Consider the following 27,793-nt stretch of genomic DNA (forward strand, 5'->3'; position numbering starts at 1 on the left):
ACAATATGTCTATGAAAATGAATTGTTAGATGATCACAATTTATCAGAAAATCAAGCATAAATTTTCTACACAAGTTTAATTTTTGGGACAGATTTTTTTTTTCTGTACTTTGCTCAGAGGAAGAGGTAACATTTTTTCATAAGTTGTATACACACAACAGCAGCTGGACATTCATATAGATTTAAGTTTCTTTCTCATTGAAGTCCAATATGAAATTCTGTCTATTTTTAAGCAACTGTCTACAAAAAATACATAGCCTTATTTTTATGGCCCTGTGGTCAGCACAGTAATGACTAACAAAATAGTCACTGTAGTCACTGCCTGATGTTGATAATAAACAAAGAGTGTCCAGAGTAATTAATGTCTGCAGGATGAGACTCTTGCATTATAAGATTTGGATTTGCAGTACATATTCCATAAGAACAGGTCAGGAAAGAATATTTGATTTCTTTTTTTCAGCAAATAATCCTTGTTGTTATCAGGAGGCTCCTAGAGTCAAGAAAAACAAAGCTATACTAAGAGAGAAGTAATTAAATTTTATATTTGCATAACTGATTGTACACTCTACCAGTAAAAGGTCTCCAAGAAAACTGAAGGACAGTTATGCTTCCCACACTTTCTCTTTTAACCTTCTAGTTCATCATGTACAAGATGCTTGTGTATCTGTGTATCTATACTGACCAACACAACCAAACATTCATTATTTCTGTGTTAATAGTAGAATGATCAAAACATTCCAACTATTTTTCCTAGTTCAGTTTTCCTATGCTGCCAAGCATGAGGTGTAAGGCATGGGGGCATTTCTCTTCCTTAAGCATGTATCTTCTGGACAAAGTTCAGATGTCAACATGACTCTGTAGCAAATATGGCAGCTTTGTGGATTTTTAGAGGTTGATACCACTCTGTCTTGAAGTTTTTATAAATAGTTAAAGGCAATGCTATCTGTGGACATGGGAGATACAAGTTTTCCACTGAGACTGGCACAGTCTTAAAGAGGTGATTATAGCTTGCACAAATAGGACCACATACAATAATGCTAAGAGGATAATTGTGTGGTTAATTTTAGTTCTTTTTTTTTGATGTGTCCTCAGAGGATTCCAATATTCCTCAAAGTAAAATCAATTTCTTTGGATGTCTGCACCATCTAGCATTTCATGATCAGTGACTGATGAATTTTCATCAGGAGTTTTCTTTTAATTCCTCTCCTGAGTTTACCAAACATGGAGAGCCACACCAACTTTCAGAAGTGTGTCTGCAATGACCTGTGTTTAAATTCACTAGCTTTTTTGGTTTTTTTTCTGGCAACATCACTGTTTTGGTTTTTGCTTTTCTCCCATTCAGTTAGCGATACAGTGAATAATGTCCTTTGAAAAAATTTTCCTGACTTAAACTCTTAAAAAAAAACTCCATCACCTACATAATCATGATCTTCTTAGTCCACTTGTTTGAAGCAACTTGAGCTGCCATCTTGCATATCCAAAGTGTCTTATTGGGTACTTCTGGTAAATTTTGGAATGAGGTATTCTCAAATGTTGGTAATAATGAACTGCAAAATAGTTTCTGACTTAGCTTATGGGAAACAGCAAGGACAATCCTTGCTCCAGAAAAACGTAAAATGGGTAGGAACTGAGGTCTGCTGTCTTTCCAACAACTCCAGCAGGTATTCAGCAGGGCTTTCACTCCTCATGTTGTTGAAAGGAAAGATGGAGAACAGGCGAAAAGAAAGATATTCTATCCTAGGTTTGTATACTTTGATTTCTAGTGACTGATCTGTGGTTCTTCAGCTGCTGAAAATACTTGAGACATGGCAAGAAAATCGGGAGTTCCAAAAGGCAAGTCAGCACTTTGTAAGGCAGATGTAAATACTTCTTGCAAGTAGGAGAGGGGGATTCAGGTTCTCTCCAGTAAGGAAGATCTACCCTAAGTCACCAAATCCTATCTGGCTTTTCCACTGAGTCTCCAATCCTTTGACCAGTTAAGGTGACTCACTCAGACTTCTGCTTTCCCTAAGTGCTTTCTTTCTTTTACTTTTTCACATCACTTCTGCCTTTAACATATCATTCAATTAAGTACTTGTTTGTTTGCTTGCTTTTTGTTTACACAACTGGTATAAATAAGTACATTGAGAGAAAAATAAAACTTATTTTTGATTGTTTTGTGCTTCGCAAATTTTATGCGTGCCACTCTTTTTATTAGCTAGGAATTACATTCTGGTAATGTAAAATAAGAGCAATTGGATGGGACAAATAAATCATTTTGACCTTTATATGCCTTCCATATATTAGATATATATGGAATTTCACAGAATGAAAAGAGGAATGAAAAATTATCAGGAAAAGTAGTTATGGTATATAAAATAATATTTTTCCTTTTTTAAAGGAAATTATTTTTTCTGGAGTTAGTCAAGAAGGCTTGGAAGGGTTGAGTAATTGTTTCATTCGTTAAAAGCCATTGTAAATAATTCCAGCTTTGAGAAAAGTCTTGTCAATCTTTTCTTTTGTGTTCTTTCCCTCTCCTTCCATTACCCACTTCAAGGTTTTTAGCTTCCCTGCTAGGCAAAGTGCCCAGAAGCCAAGGGAGCAATGCAGGGGAGTTTAGTTTTGCTTCTAGGGTAGTGTCAATGGCTGCTCTGGGAACCAGATGTTTCTGATTCTCTGTAAGGGTGATGTTCCAAATGGCTTATGTGTCACCTTGTCATCAAGTTAATGTCAGCGAGGCATGCTTTGAAACAGGAACCAAGGCTGATCACACTGCTTTGCAGTGACAGGCAAATAAGCTGAATAATAATATCCTAGTTTCTGCTTTCTTCTCTGCTTTTCCATTTCATGATTTTTAGTCAAAATACATGTGTATCTTACCTTTGACAGGGTTGTATACTACTGTGCAAAATACCACCTGTTAGCAATTTATATCTTTGTCACTCAAGGTGGAAATATTGTTATATATCAAAAGAAATAAAAGATTATGAAAGAACTTAAATACAGTATTACTTTGGGTTTCTCCAAATTATAGATTTTTTTCAGGTTGTTTTTTTAAATGTCTGTGATTTTAAAAGCTTGAAAGTAATATTCTTATATAGCTTTCTGTTACTTTGGATTATATATACTAAAACAAATATATATTTATTGTTGTATTTCTTCATAGATATTTCATTGATCATAACACAGAAGAAGATAGGTATTTCACCATTGATGCTAGTACTGGAACCATTAAGACTGCCAAGATCTTTGACAGAGAGGAGACACCTTGGTACAACATCACAGTGGCTGCTTCTGAGATAGGTAAATAATTTATTTGGCACATGGTATGAAAAATAAAAATTAGAAAGGAAAATAATCACTCTCAGATTTTGAGAAAGACTACATTAATATATTATGTTCTTTTTAACAGCAATGGGTTTTTAGCTAGTCCAGATAAAGGAGAGTTTTCTGTGTATTTGTGAATACTCTAACTCCAGAGAACAATTAAACAAAATCACATGCCTATGTGAGTCCACCTGTGTAAATTTACCAGATTTCTCTGCATGGGACAGAAGGCTGCCAACTTACCCAGCAACATTTCTAAGCATTCATTCTCCTAAAATCAACAGTTTGTGCCATTTATGTTTCACAATTCATATGTCTTAGAAGTTAACACTATTTAGTACTTCTGAGAAATTAATCTTTCCTTCTTGTATCTGCCATCTACTATTTTAGCAAATTGCATGCCAATTGTATGCCCATGTTAATTTATATTTCACAGATGCCTAGTAGTTTCTGATTATGTTTCTGGCCTTTTAATAGGCAAATTACCAAGATATAATAAATACTTACTGTGCATTTGAAAGTCCTCTAACTTTGGTGAATCTCCATTGCCTCAGACAAGCCCCGCAATGATCAAAAGCCATTTGGCTGAGGAGTATGAGACAAATATTTATTTCTTCTTGAGGCAAGGAGAGTTTAAAGAACTTTTCATTTTAGCTTTTTTATTGCAGGGTCTTTATTTTTCCATGGTCAAAGTTTTAAATCTAAAAAATTCAACAAGGCAAATGAAGAAAAAAAAAGTCCCATTCTGGATTGATAGATTCAATCCTCCTAAGCAGTGTTCATGATACCAACTTTCAGTGGCAGTGATTTTGATCAAAACTGTGAAATGCTTTCATGTATATTCATTTTCTTCTTTTTTTTTTTTTTTTTTTTTTTGTTTTAATAATGATAAAACACAGGTTTTACCTCTAACAGGTCCGACTGACATTATTTAGCCTGGTCTGCTTTCATCTGTTTCCTCTCTTGGTTAAAATTTAATCTCTTCTGCCACTACAGCACTTGCACATGCTACACAATAAACAGCATGAATTTATTTCATAAAGACAACAAATTGTTTCCTATTATTGTACCAACATTCACAAATAAATTGACATTTTGGGCTAAGTACTTCCCTATAGTAAATAATGGGATCTAGAATTTTATGATTAGCTCCTTGAAAAAGCAAACACTAACACTCCTGTGTGCTTGACAGTGTTGACATATATAGAATGTCATTTCAGTTCAGCATAAAACTGAATTCAGCATGAAATAAAATATAATTAAAGCTTAATCATAACCAGGTGCATACTGTTAATTAAAAAAAAAAAACCCAACAAAATTTAAAAGCTACACAGGGACACTGAAAAAAAGAGTATTCATGAGTCCCTTTTTTGGAAACCATTGAAATATAATTTTCCAGAAAGAAATCTCAATAGCATAAAACTTAAACATAGCTTTCTCCACATTATTTCGTTCACATAATCAAAAGAGTGCTGGTACATGTATCATACTGAGAATAGTATGAAGAAGGAGGATTATGTTTATAACTAAAACAGAATGGAATAAATTTTAAGAATTATACTTTTTTTCTTTTTTTTTTCTCTTTTTATTGTTAATTTTAGGTGCTCTGCTTAGAAGTCTCTGTTTCAGGTGCAAATTTTGACAGGAAGACACAAATCTGATTTTTTTGTCCCTTGCACTGCCTTTGTTACAGTTAAAGTTGGGGTTGAAAAAATAAGTAAATCTATGGAGTCAGTTGGAAAAACAATTCATTTATGAAAAAAAGGAAGATATAGTAGTGAGGAAGAGATGGATAACAGACAGACTGACAGGCAGCCTAAATGACAGACAGCCTTTCCTTGTGTCTACTTCCTCAAACATTTTGGTTTTTTGCAGTATTTTGGAAATTAAAACACTGTTCTCTTCCAAATCCATTGTGAACTTAGTAATGAATTTATGGTGGAGCAAGGAGCATATGTTGTGTATGGCCAAAACTCTTCCTTTAAGTGCTATCTGTCCCATATCTGGTCTTATGGTTTTTGCTTTTAAGCTCGAGCACAAGGTATTGCAAAACTAAGACTAAAGCTGAAATATCAGTCAAAGGCTATGACAAAAATGTTATTTAGCTGTGGGGCTGGTATTCCTCAAATTTATCTGACACAGCAGAAGGCATTTGCAGTTTCTGATATCATGTGCTTGGCCAAGAACACAGCAGAACCTCCAAGGCCCATAAAGATTATATTCCTTCAACAACAAGAGGTGCTCTGTGGGTATAAAGTGTTGATTTTAGTTAGTTTCTTGAAGTGTTTTCCTCTCTGCACTTTGTGCTACATATCAGTGATGGAATTCAGTTTCCACCTATCATCCTTTTGGCCACTATTTGTAACCGGGTTTATTTTACATAAATGAAATTTAGAATCGACATTATATTTCTACCCCCAATTGTGTGATATCTTCATGCTTCAATCTTATTCTTTCTCAACCTTTCATAAGATATTTAATTTCACTTTTCCTCTCTGTATGTGATATATACTGGCTACATTGGTCAAGTGTCCTCTGAAATCTGAGGAAGTCCTACCACTTTGCTCTGTAGGAGTAATGCTGATGTAATAATCCACAGGCTTTTTTCTGTTTGTGCTCTTATTTCTTAAAGCACACCATTACTATAAAAATTAATGGGCAATCCTTTTCTTTCTTTAACATGCATTGTTCTTAAACAGCAGCATTTTTGTGTCCAGAAGCATTTGCTTTGATTGTCTCAATAGTGGTGCTTCCTGAAATCTCTTTGTAGTGTTAGGGAAATAAGGTGAAAAAGTAGTACTATAGTTTATGTTGAAGGATCTAGAGACTAAATCTGAGGCAGGGGGAAGGAGCAGTCATACTAACAGTAGTACTAATACTTTAAAATACAGATTCACATAGAATTATTACCATTTAATTGACTTAGAATTCTTTGAAAAAAGATTAGAAAAGTCTATTTGAAAGAGGGAGAAGATATAGTTTGATTGATTCTAGTAAAGGTTTTTAAAGAAGTCTTTGACAGGAGCAATGAGAATAGAAAAGTACAGAGCAAATGCACAATGTTTTATAACACATGAAAGACTGATTTAGAGGAAAGAAATACAGTCATAGCATAGTAATACCAAGAACACAGTCTGTCCCTCTGGAAGTAGAAAAACTTAAGGCTGAGCTATTTTAAGGACTAACAGAATCTGTCAATTAGAATTCATTATAATGATAGCACTCAATGATAGGAGTGATTCAAATTCCAAAATTACCTCCCTAGCTGTAAAGAATTAAGGAAGATTGAGAGAAATTCATGTAAGAACAAGACACATAGAAGAATGAGCTAGATAACTGAAGGGTGAAGTGGATGGAAAACTGCCTGAAATGGCAGGTTCAAAGGGCTGCAACCAGCAGCCCAGATAGCAGATGGGGTCCAATCACTAGGAAGTATTCCTGGTGGCTTACGCAGGATACAACAGCCTCTTCATTAATTACGTGATATGTGGAATAGAGTGCTTTCTCAACCACTCTCACTCTCTTTGCAAATGACACAAAACTGGAATAAAAGCTGGTACATCAGACTGTCATGTTGACAACCAGAAAGCTCTCAACAGGCTAGAGAAATGGCTGAACAGGAAATGAAGAGAGATTGATGAGAGGAAAATTAAATCTTGAAGAGATATTTAATAACAGGAAATGCAAAGTTGAGCACTTGGAGAGGAATAATCCAATGCACCAGTTCACATGCACAGCCAACTGGCAGGTAAGCAGCTTTTGAAAGAAGGTTATTGTGGAGGTCCCAGTGGATGAAATCTGGATGTGAGCCAGTGATGAGATCTTGTGGCCAATGGAGGCCAATGCCATTCTGCACTGGTTGAGAAAACCTGCTGTCAGCAGGCTGAGAGAAGTGATCCTTCCCCTCCATACAGCCCTGGTGAGGCTGCACGAGGATCTGAGCTCCTCAATACAAAAAAGACATGGACCTACTGGGCTAAGTCCAGTGCAGGAGCATGAAATCATGAAGACTGGAGTATCTCATATGAGGAGAGGCTGAAAAAGCTCAGATTGCTCAGCCTGGAGATGTGAAGGCTCAACAGGAGCTTATCAATGTGTTTAAATAATTGTTGGGGGAGTCTAAGAGGTGACTAAAGAGGATCAACATCAGGAAAGACTCATCTGAGTAGTATCTGGTAAAATGACAGGAGGCAATGTCATAAATTGAAGCACAGAAAATTCCATTTAAACCAAATAAGAAAAATTGTTTTACTGTGAGATTGATCAAAAATTGGAACAGGTCACATTGAGAGGTTGTGGATTCTCTGTCTTAGAGACATTCAGAACCCACTGGACATGGCCAAGAGCAATGTACACTCTGGACCCAGCTTTGAGAAAAGGAGTTGGACTTGCAGATCTATGGAGGCACCTTCAAAATCAATGATTCTGTGATTTTTTGATACTGGGAACTGCGTTTTTAATATGGAGAAGAAAATAAAAGAAGAAAATTGAGCAAACCAGCTTCTTGATGTTTTTCAGGTGATGTTAACATCAAAAGGTTATTGGAGTTCATAAAATACTGACATGTAAATGGATAATAATTGTGCTTCTAATTAGAAATGTGATTTTTTAAAAGCAAGATAAGTGCTTATATTTTAAAGATTTTAAAGGTACCTTTTAACTGGGAAGTTGTCACATATTTCTCTTATGCAGCTGGTTATTTTATCAGTGTGTAGAATGTATTTCTGGATTTATTAGATCATCAGCAGTTTGGGGATCAAGTTGTGGTGCTGTTGAATGTCTCCAAAATGCTTTGAAGTGGCTGAAAATAGAAAATGAGACAATTTTCCTCTATTTGCTTAAAGGACCAACTTTGAATGCAATGGGTGCAAAAACTTGTGATTGAAGGGACAATAAAGAGTTCCTAATTTGTAAAGCTGTGGAGAGGCTGTATAGAAGAGGAGAACTGAAATAATGATGTTTCAAGCCAGGTTCTGTCAGATCCCCCAGACTTGATGAAATCCAATCAAGAGTCAGCAAAAAATTACCACGTTAAAGGATCCTATATATATATATATATATAGCTTTGACACCATAATGGATTAGAAATCAAAATACTGAAGAGACATCATTATGCAGTCAATTTTACAGAAAAAAAAAAAAGCCCATAAATCTCCAAGGTGTTAAAAAATTCAGATATTGGAAAAAAAAACAACCCAACCAAACAAATATATTTGTCTTTGTTAATACATCTTCTGTATTTACTTTGCCATGCATATTCCTTATGAACTTCAGGGGAAAATGTGCCAAGGTGTTGAGTTAGGGCAGTACTTAATTGACAAACTATGCAATACCCTATGTGCTATGGAAAGGATATCAGGAAAAAGTAATTGCAAAAAACTACTCAAAGAAATAACTTTTAAATGCACTTAAATAGAGTGCCAACAAACCCTGCTCACAATTTAAATATGTGAAAAGTTGGGATAATTCACCAGAATAAAAGTTTGGAGCAGTCATTTTACAAGACTTAAAGTAACAAAACATTAAATTGTCTTTTCTAATTGTAACATAAGTAGGTTTTTTTTAATAAGTGTTGGTAAAAACAATAACAGAAACACACAGTTACATAATTCAGAGGAAAACGGGATCCACAGAGACAACTAATAATATGTAGCAGTGAAATATAAACCCCCTTGAGTTGCTGAATAATGCAAGTCCTATAATTGCAAAAAATAAACAGATAAAGTGTATTCTTATAGTGAGGTGTGGTTATATCTGTTCTTTAGAATCACAGGGCTATTGCTACCCATATTACCATCATTAAGTAGCAAAGTTATGAGAATAATTTGACAGTTCTTTTTCACATTTTATATTTGCAGAAAAGAAATTACTAAGATTTGGGTAGGGTATTAAAATATATTACTGCTGGTAGCTCTACATGAGGCTGTCATATGGAGAAGGATAACTGAAGCTAGAGGGGAGACATAAAGTATGTACTTCTGTTAATACTATTATGAGGCAAGCGGATTTATTTTACAAAAAGTGAAATCAAAAGACAAAAATACACAATTATTTTTTGCTTATTTTGAAACACATGAAAGAAACATATGCATTGCCTGAAGGAAATAAGTCTTTGGAGGGATACCTTCCTGGCATACAACACTAAAAATAAAAGAACAAGAATTTATGTCACTTTGTTTTCTCATTTTTAATTTTCCCACATAACCAAGAATGACTCTAATAGCTTGTGTCAAATAATCAGTTTTTAGAAAATGTTTCCTTTACAATATCTTTAAGAAAGTCATCTAAATCAGAACAAAATGCTGTTGCAGTTTTATAAACTCCAAAACATTTGTCTGGTGGACAGCAGGATGATTTTTTAATACCAGTGAGTTTGTTGCTAGATTCCTACCTCAGTTTTTCTTTGAAATGAATTTTTTTTTACAATAAATATAAAATGACCTCATAGTGATTTTGGTCTCAGTTTTTTTTTTTTTTTTTCCAAAACTAGTAAATTTTAGTAGCAATAGAGAGTGGACTTAAAGAATGAAATTCACTATTTTTATTTTTTTTTAGTATCATTAGAGGGAAATACTGTGTTTTGTATTGTTTTTTTATATATATGATTATCTCTATAGTACCATATAGAAACAGAAAAAAATTTTTACCATAAACCCTGACTTCACCAAAGGAAAAAAAAATCACATTCATTCTTTATCTTTGACCTCACTTGTATTCTGCCTTCTAGTTTAGTTTCAGAAAGAGTTTTGGTATTGGCAACTTTTTTTTTTTTCCAGAAAATAGAATCTGCTACAAAAGTCTTTCCCTCAATCTGTAAGAGGTTAAAGTAGATTTTAAAAACAAAACTATGGGGTTTTGAGACTGTATTGGTCATGGTGTAGTGACAATGACCTGGATATCTGCTACTTTTTTACTGGTGAGAGCTGGACACAGTACAGGTACCCAGTCCAAACTTAGCAATGATACACAGTTTACTTGCAGGCTTGGCAAGCTGCCTACTAATGCATCACAGCAATATGAACTTATAGTATCATAAAACCATTAAGGGTGGAAATGACTTCTAGGATCATTGAATCCAACCATTTAGCCAGGAGAAGAGAAGGCTTGGGGAAAATGCTATTGCTTTCTACCACTGCCTGAGAGGAGGTTCCAGCGAGGTGGGGGTTGGCTTCTTCTACCAAGTAACCAGTGAGAGGACAAGAGGAAATGGTTTAAAGTTGTACCAGGGAAGATTCCATCTTGATACTAGGAAAAATTTCTTCATTGACAGAGTGGCCAGGCACTGGAACAAGCTGCCCAGAGAAGCGGTGGAATAACAATTTCTGGATGTTTTCAAAAATCATGTGGATGTAGCAGCATCTGCTGTTTTTTTTCAAATGTGCTTACCAATGCAATACAGAAAGCCTACCAAAAAGCTATTTTAAAAATCTAACAGTTGTTGAAAGGCAGTTAGTTCTCTAGCCTGCTCAAGGAATTATGCTTCTAATTCCAATTTCAATGCTTATTCCCTGTTTATATTGGCTTAGTCATTGGCTTCTAGGCATGCTAGAGTTTCTTCTCCTGTTTCTTTGGGAAAAGCAACAATGAAGATATTCCTATGTTATCATCTGAAAGTGGGATAGGGCATGGCTCTTCTTAGCTACCAAGGTGAGGCTCTAGAGAAGGGATAGAGTTTGGAATCATATGGCATTTATTTCCCTTTGAAGCTTTGTGACAGAAATGTCAAAAAGGACATTTCTGGCCACAGAACCAGTATGTTTTGTGGTGCCCTGTTCTAATCAGGCAGTCAACACCAACATCGTCTGAGAATTTGGCTTGAATTACAGCAATTGAGGGTTTCCAGCTTGAAAACTCTAAATGTTTTTGATCTACTGCAGCGCTATGATTATCATTATTTCTTCTGTAGTTGCTGCTGCTATCACTACTGCTGTGATAGAAGAGAAGTGAGCAGTGTCTTCAGCTTTATATTTATTAGTAAAAAGTTAAATTTTGCTACAAGAAAAAAATAAAAGCATTTGCTATCCATCTTCAGGTAACACTATTTGGAAGTACTCACTTCCTTAAAATGAAGACTGGAACATTAAACTTATTCTTAGATATAATTTTCTCCTTGCCAGGATATTAAGTTTATCACATATACATCATCCTGAATTAAACCCTGTATTTTATTGGTATTGCCATTCCTACTTGTGTGTTGGACATTCTTCCATCACTTAGGCTTTTTTGTGGTAGTATATTTTATCTTTCCTAGATCTATGTTTATTGTTCTCATGTTTTAAAACTAACTACCTTTATTAGAGGAATGTGATGAATCTTTTGTACTTCTCTTTAAGAAATAATGGTATAGAGAGCTAGCTGAATTTCCTAAGTATTGGTTTGCATTGTATGGTCTTGAAAATATGTCAAATAGGCTTATATAGTAAACACTATGAACACAATGAAGTCTACAGTTAGCTAACTTACTAAAAAAAAAATAAAATTCAAAACCAAGAAAACAAAACAAGCAAAAAGCAAATAAACAAACCCACAAAATATTGTTAATGTCAGGACTTCTATTCTGAAAATTATTCAGGTAGAATATTTTTTTATGAAGTCTCTTGGAATTTTGTTAGTGTGAAAAGAAACTCTCAGTCATAAGTAACTATATTAAAAATCTTGCTTCCTAAATAGGGATTTAAAAGTTTGCCCACAGAAACTAATAGAAGATTCAAGGCTTCACATTGGCTGTTAATTGGGTCTTCTGTGTGTTTAGAGTGGACTTGCCAATGGAGGATCTGAATATGAGAATCTGGACAATGAAATTTATTTACTTTACAGATGTTTAGTATTCTGGAAGAAGAACTATTTATTCTGGGAAAAGTCTCGAGTATAAGAAAATAAGTCTCTAGCATAGGTGAATCAGAGCAGTGTTTCTGCTTCAGTTGCCCCTTAAAACAGAGAGCATTCATTTCCAAAAATATACTCTTGAGGCAAATGCTAATAGGACACAGAATATTTTGTGATGCACAGGCCTGAAATGTATGTCAGCAATGATTATCTTAAAACTGGAAATCTGCCATATTTCTGCAAGAAATTTGTCTTATTAAGAAAAATTTACTATTAAAAGTGCCAGTTATTAGATTGGTTTGGAGATTGCAGGTAAATTGTATTCTTGAAAAAGACTGGAGTATATGTTGATTCCCAAAATCAAAACTTAAATAAAGAAAGAGAAAAAAAAACTTATTTCCTTCAATTCCTTCTCATTCTCTTCCCCTATTATAAATTGTTCTGTCGCCTTGCATGCAAATTTAGGCATGCACACTGTTCAAGACTGTTTTGGTAAGTAGTGTTAATCCTGTACCATTAGCATTTTGTAGTGAGTATCCTGTCAGTATGGAAATTTGCCTACAAATGTCAGTGATTCCATGAGGTACTGGCTTCCAGGGAGTTACTAATATTACCTTGTGCATAAAGAGTTCTTTTAAACTGATGAGGTATTTATAAATTCTTCATACTCTAAAACAGCTGCAAAAGAAATAAACTTTCTGAATCTCCATAAAACATCTCTGCAAAACTACTCAAATCTAACTGACTGAGTAAGATTGCTCTGGGTAGTAGTGACAGGCATACAAGAGGACACTTTCAAGGTGAGGCAAAGAGGTCTGCAGCACTGTACTGAAACAAAACTATTTAACTCTTTTTATCATGCACTGGACTAAAAAGTTTGATTTTTTCTTCCCCAGTAACTATATGCCAGGCCTACAGAGCAGTCCTTTATCTGTGGTACCCACTACTCTGTGCCCTCTCTAATTTTTTCTGCATCCTCTTGAATGTTTTTTGCCCCCTCATACCTTTGAAGATGGTCCTGCTTTGAGCTGGAAACTGGACCAGTGACTTCCAGAAATCCCCTTCAACTAAGATTTTTCAGTAATCCTATGATTATCTGATGAGCACAACTTCTGTTGCCTTCTTGCTAAAACTCTTCCAGATTTCCTGTAGTATTAAAATGTTCAAATTCTTCATTATAGTTTATGAATCTTGTCTCTTTGTGTGTATTGTGTCCTTCCTTCATGTATACCACTTTATAGTTCATATACCTTACAAATTATGTTCAAGAACCTCCCCAACAAAGTCTCAAAACCAAATTTTCTTTCCGCCATGGATATCATATTCTGTCATTGTAATTACAGGATTTTTTACTTTCATTGTCTGATTACATTAACAGAGGGCATTGCCTAAATGAGTTGCAAGCTAAATTTAAGTGAGCAGTAAGTAATGTTAAATCTGTACTGCCTGTGCTCTTCTGCACAATCTTTTGATCTACCTTCAATAAAGGAACAAACATCTTTTTGTATTACTATTCATACTGTGAATGTTCTCCTGGAGAGAAGATTGCTTCCTTCAGAAAAAAACAGCAAAGGTAGATAAATAGCTCCCTTCTCCCAAATACTTAGTGGACAGCCAAGTGTAATTCTTCCCTCACTTATATATATATCCCCAGCATTTAAACTTTCCTCAAAGTTTTCTACTAAAGGTGTTTTATAGATGGCAATAGACAGCCTCATTCTTGCATAAAAATAGTGGAGATAGTCCAGTTTGTCTCTTAGTTCACCTCTTACAAAGATATTTATAGATTCAAGATAAAACTGGAAAGAACAGTAAAGGAAAATTTCAGCAAGATAACGGCATTTGCAAGCCTATACATGTCTTCTGAGCATGTTCTTCTAACTTCTAATGCTAATGGTAATTGGGAATAGCATTCCTCTGTTAGTTAAGTCTTCTGTTGACTTTTTTATCTCCTTTCTATTAGGTTTCAAAACTATTAAAATCATTGTGTGAATATGCACATATTAGTTAAAAAAGAGAATATGAAAAATCTGAGGGAATTTCTAAGACCTAGATCCTTTGCCTAGTATCCCATGTGATGAAAGAAAAAGAGAGATCTCTTAATTTTTCAAAAAAACCTTAACATTCTCAAATATTTCTTCACTGGGAGCCTACATCACTGGTGGTTTTAAAGCCAAGTATGTGTCAAGTCAATGCTTTCCAGAATTCTGAGCAGAGATCATTAAATGTGTGACAAATATTAGGCATTTTCTAAATGACCATTTTTAACAGAAACATGGTAGGGATTAATTATAATCAAAATAACCATGGTGAATGAAGTTTCACCGTGAATGAAGCTTTGACTACTAATTTTTCTCTCTCTTTTATTTTTCTTTTTTCTCCTCATGAGCACACACATGAACTTTTAAAATGTCAGTCTATAATACCTCATTCTTCCATTTTATTCCATTTGAATGATTGACTTTACAGTTTTCTACTGATAATTTCATTTAGTTGGTGAATGCAAGATAAAGTTTGTCATCTAACTGATTGATACTTGTACAGACTCCAGAAGGCATGTATTAGATAACCATAAAAAGTTTAAATACATAATTCTTTCAACAAAATAAAATTACCTTAGCACTTAAAAGTAATAACAAGGGTGTTATGGACTGAAAGAAATTATAGGGTGGTGGTTTTTTCCATTTTCTCATGGAAAGTGTATTCTTGTTGAAAGGATTCTTCTTGTTGTGCTTTTTTGAGGGTGTAATATTTCTGAGGGTGAGCTGCCATGAAAGTACGGATCATAGCCTTAGGCATTGGTACTTAAATATTGTTTTCTTTGTGCAAAAACCAGACTCACTTCTGCTGAACTTTCTTTCTTTTTTTCTGCTAAAGCCATACTTACTAACTACTGTGTGAAATGCCATAGCAACTTGTGAGAAACCAGAACTCAATTTTGGGGAAAGTTTATATATGCCTATGTGTTTTTTTATTATATTTGCATTTTACTTTCTAAACCCTTTAAGGAACTGTGAAAAAGAAAGATGCTTTCATATTTTTTGCATTAGATTTAATTCAATACTATGATGACAGTTTAACATTAATTACCAAGAAATTGGTCATTTTTCACCATACAGTGCAACAGTATAAGTACAACAGCTTCCTCCCACTTCATTTCCAGAGTAGCTTGTATTTGATTTAAGTGACTTGACTCATGCCATACTTCCCACTCAGTTTAATTGCTATTTTTTCAAAACAGTTAATGAAGCACAACAAACATGCTTTATTATGTTGTTACCTAAATTTCTGTAGATGCATCCAGTTTTCATTTAGTTATTGTTTTAATAAACCACTTTTAAATTGAGGATTACATGCAATTCTGAGTATTTTAAAAGGCTTAATACCATCCTATGTGTTTTGCAGACAATCCTGATCTAGTGAGCCATGTTCCAGTTGGTGTTAGAATCCTGGATGTGAATGACAATCCTCCCGAGCTTGCCAGAGATTATGATGTAGTCGTCTGTGAAAATTCAAAGCCTGGTCAGGTAACTCTCACAGCTATATTTCTTCCAGTGATGAAGAAGAATTGCTTTGTTAATGTCACATATGTCAGAAGTTTGGAAAATATCATAACTCTTTCTGATTTTACTTTAACATTTTGTACTTGATTGAAATTTTAATTGTATGAGGCAAAAGGAAGAAAATTTTGGCATTTGTTCAATATCTCTTTCTTGTTGCTGCAAAAAAAAATGCTCAAGCTATCTTCTGTAAAGACAGGTAAAACTTTAATCCTGTCAGATAAGGGATAGAATTTGACAAGCCACTATCCTGAACAAAGTGAATAAAGTAGATTTAACATCTCTCATCCAAGTGCCACATAGTAGTAATGTTTCAAATACGGCTCACTGAAGTGTCTGGTGAGCATGGCTCACACCCTCACTCTTTGCTTGTTGGTTGCCCTTGCCTATAAAGGGTTGTTACACAAAAGATCTTGAATGGGTTTTCACAACTATGAGGATGGGGAGTGCCAGAACTGCCACTGAATAGCTGAATCATACTCCAGCCACTGCTCCTCTGATTGATGCACGTCATTGCAGCCAGGGGTTTGACAGTTTTGCAAAGTGCTTTTCCTTTTCTGCATACACTGAGTTTTACCCACAGCACTGTGCTTGTTTTGCATTATTGCACAGGTTGCATGTTTCAATTATGAGCTGATATGTTTCCTGAGGAATGTATTACTAGTAATAACATTATTTTCATCAAATCCTTAAAATGAGTGTACACAAATGCATAGTGACATATTTCTGTTTTTAAAGCTGAGACTATAAAAATGGCATACATCATCTGACTGTAGACTGATCAAAGTTATCTTCACTCCACCAGCAGCCAAAAACTGGCACCTAAAACACAGTATAAGAAAAGACCAAGTGTGTATGATACTTACCACAAATTCTTCCCTGGTATGAGACAATTTGCAGGGCATTTCCTGATCTAAATATGGTTTGTGTATTTTTAATAATTCTTTAATAACCATCTCATATGAACCTGTCAAACTTTTCCTACAAAAAACATAAATTTTTGGAATCTACTACTTCATGCACCTAGAAATATTGTAGTTTAATTGCATGCTTCAATAAGACCTTTTTTTTTTAATCTTTCCATACTGTCTTCAATCAATATTTACCAGTTCTCTTGGGAGAGAAAGAGAGAGTGCAGTTGATCTCTATTTATTATCACTGTGACATGCATAAATCTCTACTACATTGTCCCTTAGCTGTCTATTGTCCTGACTGAGTCAGTCCTACTTAACTGGGGCAAACAGTGATAAAGCCCTTCCAGACTTTTGATCATTAATCTTTTCTGCCTTTAAACTTTCTCCAATTCCTCTCTATTCACCTTAAGATAGAATCAAGATTCAAGATGCAGGTATGCAGTGATTTAAAATTCTTATAATATTTCATGCTTCATAGTATATGATAATCTTTGCTTTGATCTTTAGTATTTTCATAGCAATTTCTCAGAATGACTTTGCTTTTTAACTAGTGAGCATGGAATGCACAAAACTGTGCATGCCATAACACCAATATCATTAAAGGTAACAGTCAGATCAGAGATCACCATCATGTGTGTGAAGTTAAGACTTTATGTTATGTATAATGAATATCCTCTCTCTTTGTATTGCCTGGCTACTGAGTATTGAAAGGTCTTTAATGTCAACCCTTCCTCTTTTCTTCTTTGAACAATTCAATATCACGAGTAGATTTGGTGGGCTGATAATCATACTCTTTATAAAATCACATTTATTATTGATCACTGATCAACAAGTGGCCCAGCATAAGCAGGAAGTCACTGTGGCTTTCTCTCCTTGTGTAATATGCAATTTACAGAGGAGATCCTATTTCCTGTCTTTAGAGCAATTATGTGTGCAAGAACCCTCCCTCTTATCTAATGATTGTATAGTGTTCTTTAGTGCTCTTATTGAGACACTGGAAAATCCAAGTATGTCTGTCTGTCAACTGAATATCTCTTATTAAATTCTTAATAAATTAAAAATAATGCTCTGAAAACATCAAATAAATGCAAATATAGAATAATCAGAACTTGCAAAAAAACTAATGTAAGAAAAAAATCTCTTTTAAGCATTAGTTGCAACTGATTCAACTTTTCCTGATATTTTAAAAAATATATTATTAAACAATAAATATTAAATTCTTTTAATAAATAATAAGGTAAATTATGCAAATCTGAAGCTGTCTCAGAAATGTTTTTTGCTGGGGCTGCTGGGGCTGTTGTTGCTGGTAAGTAGCTAATGTTTTGTAGAAAAATTTTAATTCTCCAATAGTATTTTTACAAATGATAATTTATGGGCAAGATCTTTAAGAGATACAATAACATTTGCTCACTGTTTGGGCCAGCCTTGTGCTTTTCCCTGAGCTAGTATTGCATGTCTGAATGACCCCTGACCTCAGCCACACCGCAGTTTAACACCTGAGATTAGTGCTGCTATGAGGGACTCTACAAGCTGTAGTTTAATACCAAAGGCTGGACCAGCTTGATGTTGTATTCTTCAACTAACAGGGCTCCTTTACATATGTTTAATGAAAGATTTTTTATTTGCATTTCACAACAAGGTTTCAGAAAAATTGTAACACTAAACAGAAGCCAAAACCAAACACAAAAGGACGTGTCTTGCTCAGATGTTACAATCTAGTCTAAGGAAAAAACAAAAAAATAAAATGGTGTTCAAAAATATTAGGGAGGGGCAAATTGATTGCAGAAGAAGACAAATGTTCCATATGCTATAAAGAGTTCCCAGCTGGGTGGTTCTGAATCACTGAAAAGACAGTATAACTTTGAGTTATCCATCATCCTATGAGAATGTTTCATAAGATTTATTCCTAAATAACAAATTCAGTACTTCTAGGGACATCTGCTTGACTTGGGCTTCCATGTTGCACTGTCCTATAAGATCCACTATTTCTTTCCTCAGCACATCTATTTCGAATTTTTTTTGTGTGAGATAAGCTAACCTGTAAATAGTCATTGAAGGACTTTTTTGTTTTGCTTATTTGTTATCAAAATACCTTTTTATGGAGTGAATTCACAATATCATTTAATCGCAGAGCCTGTCTCCTGCTTTTTCCTGTCCACTGCTCTGTTTTTTGGGGGAAAAAAAAAAAAAAAAAAGCTTCAACTTTTTAATGCTTAAGCCTTAAATCTAAATGACCAAACCTAAGGCATGTCAAAAAGAAAATGCTTATGAGGAGACAATCATTTCCAGGCTGCCAGGCTGAAGTGACAGCTTTGGTCACTTTGTAACCATATAGTTGGGAAGATAGGCTAAGCATCTGCAACAGATTCCAAGTGAAGCTTGGTTGATATTGGTTGATATTATATATTAAGGTAGACAAAGTAGCTGTGATTTGATCTTAGATGACATTTAGACTTGGAGAATACTGACTTCTCAACATTTACTGATTTTGTGATTGACTGTGAAATTTAGCCAATGTAGGAAAATGACATTTTGCCATCTTCTAAAAAGGAAATCAATGTCAGTTGGCAAGGAATGCCTCTGCTATGTGTTTGTCATGTGTATATTTGCTTGTTTATTGATTCAATTTTAAAATGATTCTGAGTAGAATTTAACACCTGCTCTCTGTCTTCTTCAATTAGTTCTCCTCAGTTCTTGAAATTCTCTTTTCTCATCATGTCTTGCCTTTAAAAAAAATATAATGACCCTTCAGTTTCATCCTATCAGTGTTGTCAGCTGGGCTTTACTGAAGCTGAGATTATGTCTTTTATTTTAATCAGGCTTGTCATGGTACATGTTAAGGTCTGCTAATAGGCTATTAAGTACTTGGCCAATTAATTAGAAAAGGGTTAATAGTACATTTGGGTGTCAAGATGACGTGTACTTTTGTTTCTCACTGGTGAATGAATGTCTTGGATATATTTTCTGAAAATGTGTGAAGTTCTTGTTTAAAAACAGGCCTCTAAAAATGCTTTGACCTATCCTAGTAAACATAAAATATTTATTTTCTAGGTGAAAAAGCAAAACTTTTATGCCATGTGGTGCTATACTTTTTACATATATGCATGAATTCAGGGAATACTTGTATTTACATGTGTGAAATCAGGGAATATAGACAGTATATTTTGAGTTTTAAAGTTAGCCTTAAAACCAAATAATTTTTACACAAGTCATGTGTCACGGACTCCTTGATCAAAGATATTTTTGTTGCAGAATGGCATGCTCTTGAAGCAGCATTCTGTAAAATGTCACTGAATGTTTTATGTAGCATAGGGCAACAGGATTAAAATTTATCCACCATGCTGTCAAATAAAAGCTGAAGCTGCATGGAAAATTGACTTATATTTCACTGAGAAACAACACTGGGTTTTCCAAAAAATATTTAATAAAATAATATTTTTTTCTTATGGTCTTACCTGAAGTTTTTACAGATGTGTATGGCATTTAATGACATGTTTAGTATTTGAATAATAACAAAAATCGATTATTTTGAACATAGTGTTCCATCACCCCTTTTTTTGTCTTACTGTGCCAAATATCATTCCAACATTATGAACTAAATATATACGGTTAAGAAAATCCTATCTTTCTGGTTTTACATGATAATGTTACTAACAGTTGTGCCACCTTTGAAAAATTCAGTAGTGAAAAATTAGCTTTTGCAAAAATTTTCAACCAGTATTGCCATGACTTAGGTAAAAGTCATATGCATGATTATAGATATTTCAGGTTTCTTTCAAATTGATTTTACTCTGCTCTACTTCAGCAAAAAGTATTATGACAAACTAGTAAAATATTATTGTCAACTATGATAAGTACAGTAAGTTGTCTCAGATGTGAATAGTCAATGCAATGTACTTTATTCTATATAGTAAATGGAATAGGCATTATACCCTATTGAGTTGTCATGGTTTAACCCCAGCTGAAATCTCATCTCCACAGAGCCACTCACTGACTCCCCCACCAGTGGGATGAGGAAGAGAATCAGGAAAGTAAAAGTGAGATGGCTTGTGGGTTGAGATAAAGCCAGTGTAATGGGTAGAGCCAAAGATGCACATGCAAGCAAAGAAAAACAAGGAAATGACCACTTCCCATGGCCAGGCAGGTGTTCCAGGAGAGCAGAGCAACATCATGTGTAGCAACGCTGACTTTGGAAGGCAAATAACATCACTCCAAACATCCCCTCCTTCCTTCTTCTTCCCCCAGCTTTATAAGTCAGCATGACATCATATGGTATGGAAAATCCATCTGTTCACTTGGGGTCAGCTGTCCTGGCTGTGCCCCCTCACAACTTTTCCTGCACCCCCACCGCCTGCTGGTGAGGCCGTACAAGAAACAGAAAAGACCTTGACACTGTGCAAGCCCTGCTCAGCAATGACAGAAACATCTCTGTGTTATCAACACTTTTTCCAGCACAAATTAAAACCACAGCCTCATACCAGCTACTGTGAAGAAAATTGGCTCTACCCCAGCCCAAACCAGAGCATGGTTTAAAAAAATAAATTTGTTTTGCTTCTCTTCTGTGAATGGAGGTAGAGATTTCTGTGGTGTCTTTCAGTTTTAAAACAGACCAAGCCACTGGAGTCTGTGCTGTGTATGTTTCAGGTTCAGTCCAGACTATAGCTGAACATTGAACAGAAAAATTCTTATGAAAAGAGCACTTTCCCTCCCCACTTTTATGTTTCCCTCAGGATATCTATCAGCTCTGTGCAGCAGTCTGTGTGGGCTCTGCTGCCTATATCACAGGAAGAACTTTTATTGGATTCCACTTTAGCACTTGAGTTTCAAGACACAGCATGAAAATGAAAGCAGAGGTAGAAATACTATTTGGTCCCACATTCCAAGAACTTAGATCAATTTTAGTTGAAAGTAAATTTAAAACACTGCCAGGGCTTTCGAAGGCAAAGGTCCTACCTTTCAAAAATACCTCTCTCAGACATGGTTCTGGCTACATCCAGTTCTGTTACTTTTGGGCAAACTAAACTAAACTAAAACCAGGAGTGGCTTCTGTTCTTCCTGTTCTGTTCTCTGGCAATTTAAAACTGATTCTTAACAGGAAATTTTAAGCAGAGATATGGTTAGCAGAAATATTTTAGTTGTTTTTCCTCACCAATATTGAAGTATATTCACTTATTAGGACAGCAGGCAGATGACATTTCACATAGACCATCCCAGTTCAGCCTCTATTTTGGCTCCATAAAAACAGACATTTAGCTAAAACTGTAATTCAAGAAGTCAGCAGGATACAATGCAGATGGTGATAATCTCTACACTGGGTCTTGACTGTATCAAAAGATCAGAAAATATAGATCCTTTAGATGCTTTTACCTGGCTCTGAAGTGTGGTTTCTGAAATATTTCCTGCTAGAGAAATCAAGTTAATGACCCAGTCACTTCATCTGTTGAATTCAGCAGCAGCCAAGTAGAAAATTAAAATAAGGTAAACTTGAGCATCCTGCTGAAGTCAGGCACTATGTGGGTCAAGTTCAAATTTCAACACATTCACTGCTAATTTTTATTTCAGGTAATTCAGACTATCGCTGCTACTGACAAAGATAACTCTGCAAATGGCGCAAGATTCCATTTTTCTCTTGATGAAGGGCTTTCTTTGAATCCCAACTTTACTCTAAGGAACAATGAAGGTAAATCAAATACATAAATCTCAAAGAAATGGGCTTCTGTTTTGTCTGGGCTGTCTGAATCGAACAGAATAATTTCCTTGCATTTCCTTACAGAAACAGAAAACTGTAACATGTCATCACTGAGCTGTTGGATATCAAGGACATGTGTACACAATATTTTGCAAACTATGAATAATAATATATTGCATTTTGTATTTATATTCTACTTTATTTTAGCATTTATACTTCATACTTTCTGGAATGTTTTTGAAAAGTAGATTAATGAAAAATGGGTAAATTTGTTCTGCTTTTAGGTGAATAGCACTGATTGGGTACTGTCAAGGTTATTGCCAATTATTGCTTAAAGGAGAAAAAAAATTAAGGGACATAAAAATTGGAATCCATGCTTACTTTTACAGATATGACATCAAGATCAGGTCCTTCTGTGGTCCCTGGATGATAGTCTATTTCTTCATGCCTTCCTAAGAAACTGTTCCTAAACATTGCAATCAGACATTCATAGCAGGTAGTCCCAGATGGAAAACAGCCCTCAGAGTCTCCCAAACAAGTGTTTCTGAACATTTCTTGAGTGAAAAACTGTCTAACCTCCAAAACCCAAACCTAATTCAGCCTTGCTCTTGATCAAGTATTACCTTGTGGTCTCCACTTTGCAACCTGATAAAAATAAGAGTAAACTTTAAATGTTTGTATAATTATCCTCCTGATATTTTGTGTATGTGTATTGTGGGGCTTTCTTTGTATGCCTATGTGGAAGTGAATGGGATTTGCCTTGTTTTACATTTATGTATTTGTAGTACTGCTGTGGAATACATTCTGAGATCTTACAGATCACTAGTCCTCTGTAATGCATTAGCTCCATCATTGTTATATTTGGTACATACAGTGATATTGAAACAACTCTTTACAGAATTTTTTATGTTTGTAAAACCAATCAGGGAAGGAGATTGACTAATCTTCCCAAAGAATTTGTTCCAATGTTTAACTATACTTACAGAAGAAAAAGAATCATGCTATTTATTTGGCATATAAAAATGGATTTCATATTCAAGTTCCAAAAGAGATCAATAAATATATATCAATATTAATAAATAATCATAAATATTGAAGGGCTAAATAATATATTCAAACTTTTCCCTAAGTGAGACACCAGCACTTTCCCAGATTAATAAATCAATCCCATTCAGATTGTGATGGAACATAATAGAAAAAGCTAGACTCTTGTTCCTCAAATGAAGGAGGGGTCCTAAAATATTTCTGTATTTTAGTCTGTGTTTCCAATAAACTCCTTGAGTATTAGACTGTGATCTCATGCAAAAGACCATGTGCATGTTCATTTCAATACAAGATATTTATATCAAGAATTTTTTTAATAGCTCTTCTAAAGCTGTGGTTTGTGACAAAGTAGATGTTTTATAGTTTTGAGTATATTTAAAGCTGGGTCTATATTATGTCTGTTCATTGCTACATAAATTATTTAACTACACAGATTTAGAAGAGGGCATGAACTTCTAACAAACATTTGATGCAGCAATGTCATATTTTGGATAGAAATATTCAACTTTGGATAAAAGCACTTAAGCACTTGCTGCTTTTCTTTTTTTTTTTTTTTACTTTTCCAAGATCAGTGAGAAATTACTTAGCAATCAACAGAAAGCAGTGTCTGGACTACCCTAAATTGGATTTTATGGGGCGGGGGGGGGGGGTGGGTAGAGGAAGGAACTGAAAAAGGTGTCTTTTAAGACAAAAGCCTGTTGTGCATTGTGTTTTTATTTCACCAAAGAACATATAAAATTACGCACTTTCTACAGTACCTTGCATAAACATTCTTATACATACAGAGACTCCAAAAATGCAACTTCCAAATTGGCCATATAATTAAAAAATTACTATTTAACTCAAAACATAGCAAGAAATTTATCTTAAACGTAAATACATAGTTATGTTTTGCTTGGTACAAGGCAATTTGAATCTATTGTTTAAACATTGTCTTTTATTGGGATCTTTCTTTGTGACACAATCTATTCATAAAATAGTAGTGAAATGCCTATGAAGTACATGCAGCTATCTACATTTACAGCTTCTATATTTCTCATCTACTTCTATTCACAAACAGAATTTCTTTTGCTTTCTACTATAGGAAAAGCAAAAGAATAGCAGAAAGAAGGTGGGCAGGAAAGGCTTTTCTTATGTCTGTGACAAGTTTGCACTTTTGAAAACTCATGTTTTTGAGCATCAGGCATTAAAAATAATCAGAATACTCTGAACAGAAGACAGCTGCTCTGGATTTCCAAATTATATAAAGGCTGGTATTTTGGAAGGGTTTTATTTTTTGATTATTATGTTTCTTAAAGAAAAAAACTACAAAAATTGCTTTAAGAGAATTTTTATAATGTTTTGTAGAATGATAAAATCCAAATTCTTGATTTCACATGGAAAATGGTAGTTAATAGTAGCTGTATCTGTCTCTACAAAACTATATTTCTCTTGCAGTTACCTTCTAATTCAGTCATCCTCTTTTATTTCTTCAGAAAAAGGGTTCCATTTCATAAAAATATCAATAGACATTTTTTCCCCTTTGTTTTCATAACCTAAAACAACAGTTTTGTTCTTGAACCCTAAATACACTTTTGCATGAATGTACCCCTATTCATTTATTATCAGTATACTCAACAGCAATGCACTGGATCTTAAAATATTTATGCTTATATCTATGCACTTGGACTGAAATCTAGGGCTTGTACAAGCAAAAGATTCTGTAGTTTGTTCCTATCTACCTGTATAGACTGCAGCAATATACAATCCCAGCATGTTTATGATTCAGCTCAATAATCTTCTATGCCTTCAGCAAATTTAATAGGTATTAAAGTCTCAGTCCCTGTAATTGATCATTTGACCAGTTAAGCTTTTATCTCTTGGGCCTGAACTTGTGCATTTTCTAAATGAAAATCTCCACAATATGAAATCTCTATTTGTGGAGTATTCACCCTCATAATGCAGGGCTTAAAACCCTCAGGGAAATGTAGGTCAGGATAGAGTGACAAGGCTATACCAAATATAACATCCAGCAAATTTAAGAGTTCCTCGGATCCCCTTCTGTATTCTGTTTGCACTACAATTTTAATTTGAAAGAAAAAAAAAGGAAAATACAGAATATGATAGTTTTTCTCTACTGTATTCTTAAGGTACAAGAGATTCTTTGTTGCTATTTAACTTTTATTACATACTTGAAAAGTACTGTTCAGAGAAAGTAAAGGCTTACAAGTATGAACTAGAGGACAGACAACAAAATGATGCAGTATCTCTGCTCATGTAAGCAAGGTAGAACAAGAGCTGGAAAAGAATTTCTTTTTTATACTAAGAAAATGCATTAAGTTGTAATAATTTTCTGCAGCTTTAGAGAGCAAACCCAGAGAAGAAGCCTTTCTTTTTTGTTTGAGAATTGTACTTATGAAGTTCTTTTAATGAAAACAGGTTTGTTTGCAATTTATTTTGCCTACAAAATTGTTACAATTTCTATTAAAACCTGAAAAGCCAAGTACTTTTTCTGCTGTGCTTTTATATTGCAAATCAAAGTCTACATAACTCATTTAATTGTTGTCTCTGTTGTCCTCACTTTTTTTTTAGGATATTGTTGTTGACAATTTTGCAATCCTTTTTCTAATATCATAAACTTATACTTTTTGCGTAATCAGAAATATCTACTTTTGCATATCCCATTAAAATCTTAGCATAATTATATAGGGCTAAAACCATCTTCTGTTTGGAAATCAGAATAAAGAAATGAGAAGTTCTTCCCAGTAGATCCATTTCTATGAATTTTAGAATTGTACTTTTTTTCTCTTACCCTAAAAATAATAATATTTTTCCAGATGCCTAAGGAATTGTGGATATATTTCTTTTTTCTTTTTTTTTTGTCTCATGGAACATGCATCTGAATGTGTCATTATTATCATATTTCCAAGCATTAATATGGAGAGTCACTTCTCTTTCAGAACTTACATAATATTTTTCAAGAGATGAAAAAAGATTGAATCCTCAGAGAACAGTTCACTTTGAGCACTTGAGAAATTTCTGGCTGTAAAGCACTGTTTTGCTGGTGCTATTTTTTAATCACAAGATATACAATTTTCCATGGATGCTTAGTGATATTGTAAATTTCCTAGACAAGAAGGGTTTATGCAGATAATGGACACATTCACCCAACATTGTCAGTGAGATCTGTGCATTCTCTTACTTCAATAAATTGAGATTGCTGACTTCTGATAGCAGTCTAAGTTTAGCTTACTTTCAATGAAGAACACCTCCCTAGAGAATGCTTAGCATTTGTTTTTCCTCTTCTTTTATTTCTTCAGGACAAAGGTTTCATATCACAAAAGCATTTGCAATTTATTTTTCCCCTCTGCCCACTTATCTCAAAGATCTGGCCCTTTGATTATTGCCCAGTGATGGAGAATATTCTGGAATTGGAATAAAGGTATGCCATTTTTCTGATACTATAATTCTGGAGATTCAATTTTCTTAATTTTATGTCAGAAGATTCATTAACACCCACAGAAGTGGAGATGTGTTTTTCTGTAAAATTTAGAGCATGATGAGTTCAATGGCATCTGTATAAAATGAAGTTTTTAATGTATTCATCCACCCATGCCTGTGATATATATTAACCTTTCTCCCTGTGTCACAGATCAAAAAATAGCAAAACAAAAAAGATCAATTTTACTCATCATTGCTGTTATTTAGAAAGAGAACAGCCTCCAGAGAGTAACTGATTCCATCCCAGTGTGAATTTCTCACAGAATCTTCTCTTTATCACTCTGCCCTTCTTATTTCCTACCATATTGGACAATGTGCCTGTGAATTAACTTCAGAGCTTTGCAAGTTGCAAATGAATATGCCAGATACCAGACCATGACTTAGTTGTTCTAGAACACCTAAAGTGGCCTTTAAAATGGTTGGATTGAAGCCCCCACATTGCAACCCATCACAAGAGGAAAACGCCCGCATAGTTCCGGCTTTCATTTACATCACAGAGTCGTGCTTGTTCTGGTTGTGTGATACTGTGAATTACTGCTGACCTTCTGTAAAATAACATCCTGCGAAGAGGACAAGTTGTAACTGGAGAGAAATGATATCTGAGAAAGTCCAAAGTTAACATCACACAGGGTGACTGAAGTACAGTCCACAGAAGTACTGTTACTGTAAATGGATTGAATGTCTGAGTAGGTATTATCACAGAATCAACATATGGAAGTTAAAAAGGAATTCTACCATGATTATAACAGAAAACCAGGAGCAGCTACTGTAAACAGGAGACATTTTCCCTCTTCAGGCCTCTGAACGTCTTTGAAATTTTTTTTATTTTAAAAAATTTAGCTCTAAGATTGATCGTAAAGTTATTTTAGTGCATAGTGTAGAGGTTCTGCATTTCTTTTCTGGACTGCAACTTGTTGGTGATTCAAAAACCAACTATAAGCAAATAACTATATTTCAGACCAAAAATGAGTTCT

At 34.5% G+C, this 27,793-nt stretch overlaps 1 protein-coding gene across 11 annotated transcripts in view; it reads left to right on the forward strand.

Annotated features, from left to right (window-relative positions):
• The window catches only part of CDH18 (cadherin 18), a 492,864-nt gene that overhangs the window by 453,675 nt on the left and 11,396 nt on the right, over window positions 1-27,793 (forward strand). For 10 of the 11 annotated variants that reach the window (XM_077181943.1, XM_077181942.1, XM_054641162.2 and 7 more), the window contains 3 exons: window positions 3,146-3,282; window positions 15,538-15,659; window positions 22,169-22,286. In XM_077181943.1, the coding sequence (XP_077038058.1) occupies window positions 3,146-3,282; window positions 15,538-15,659; window positions 22,169-22,286 (377 nt within the window). Of the gene's footprint in view, window positions 1-3,145; window positions 3,283-15,537; window positions 15,660-22,168; window positions 22,287-26,638; window positions 26,761-27,793 lie in introns of all 11 variants that reach the window. The other variant, XM_077181987.1, reaches the window with a different exon arrangement.

This window comes from Agelaius phoeniceus, chromosome 1 (assembly GCF_051311805.1).
Source record: "Agelaius phoeniceus isolate bAgePho1 chromosome 1, bAgePho1.hap1, whole genome shotgun sequence".
Lineage (NCBI taxonomy): Eukaryota > Metazoa > Chordata > Aves > Passeriformes > Icteridae > Agelaius > Agelaius phoeniceus.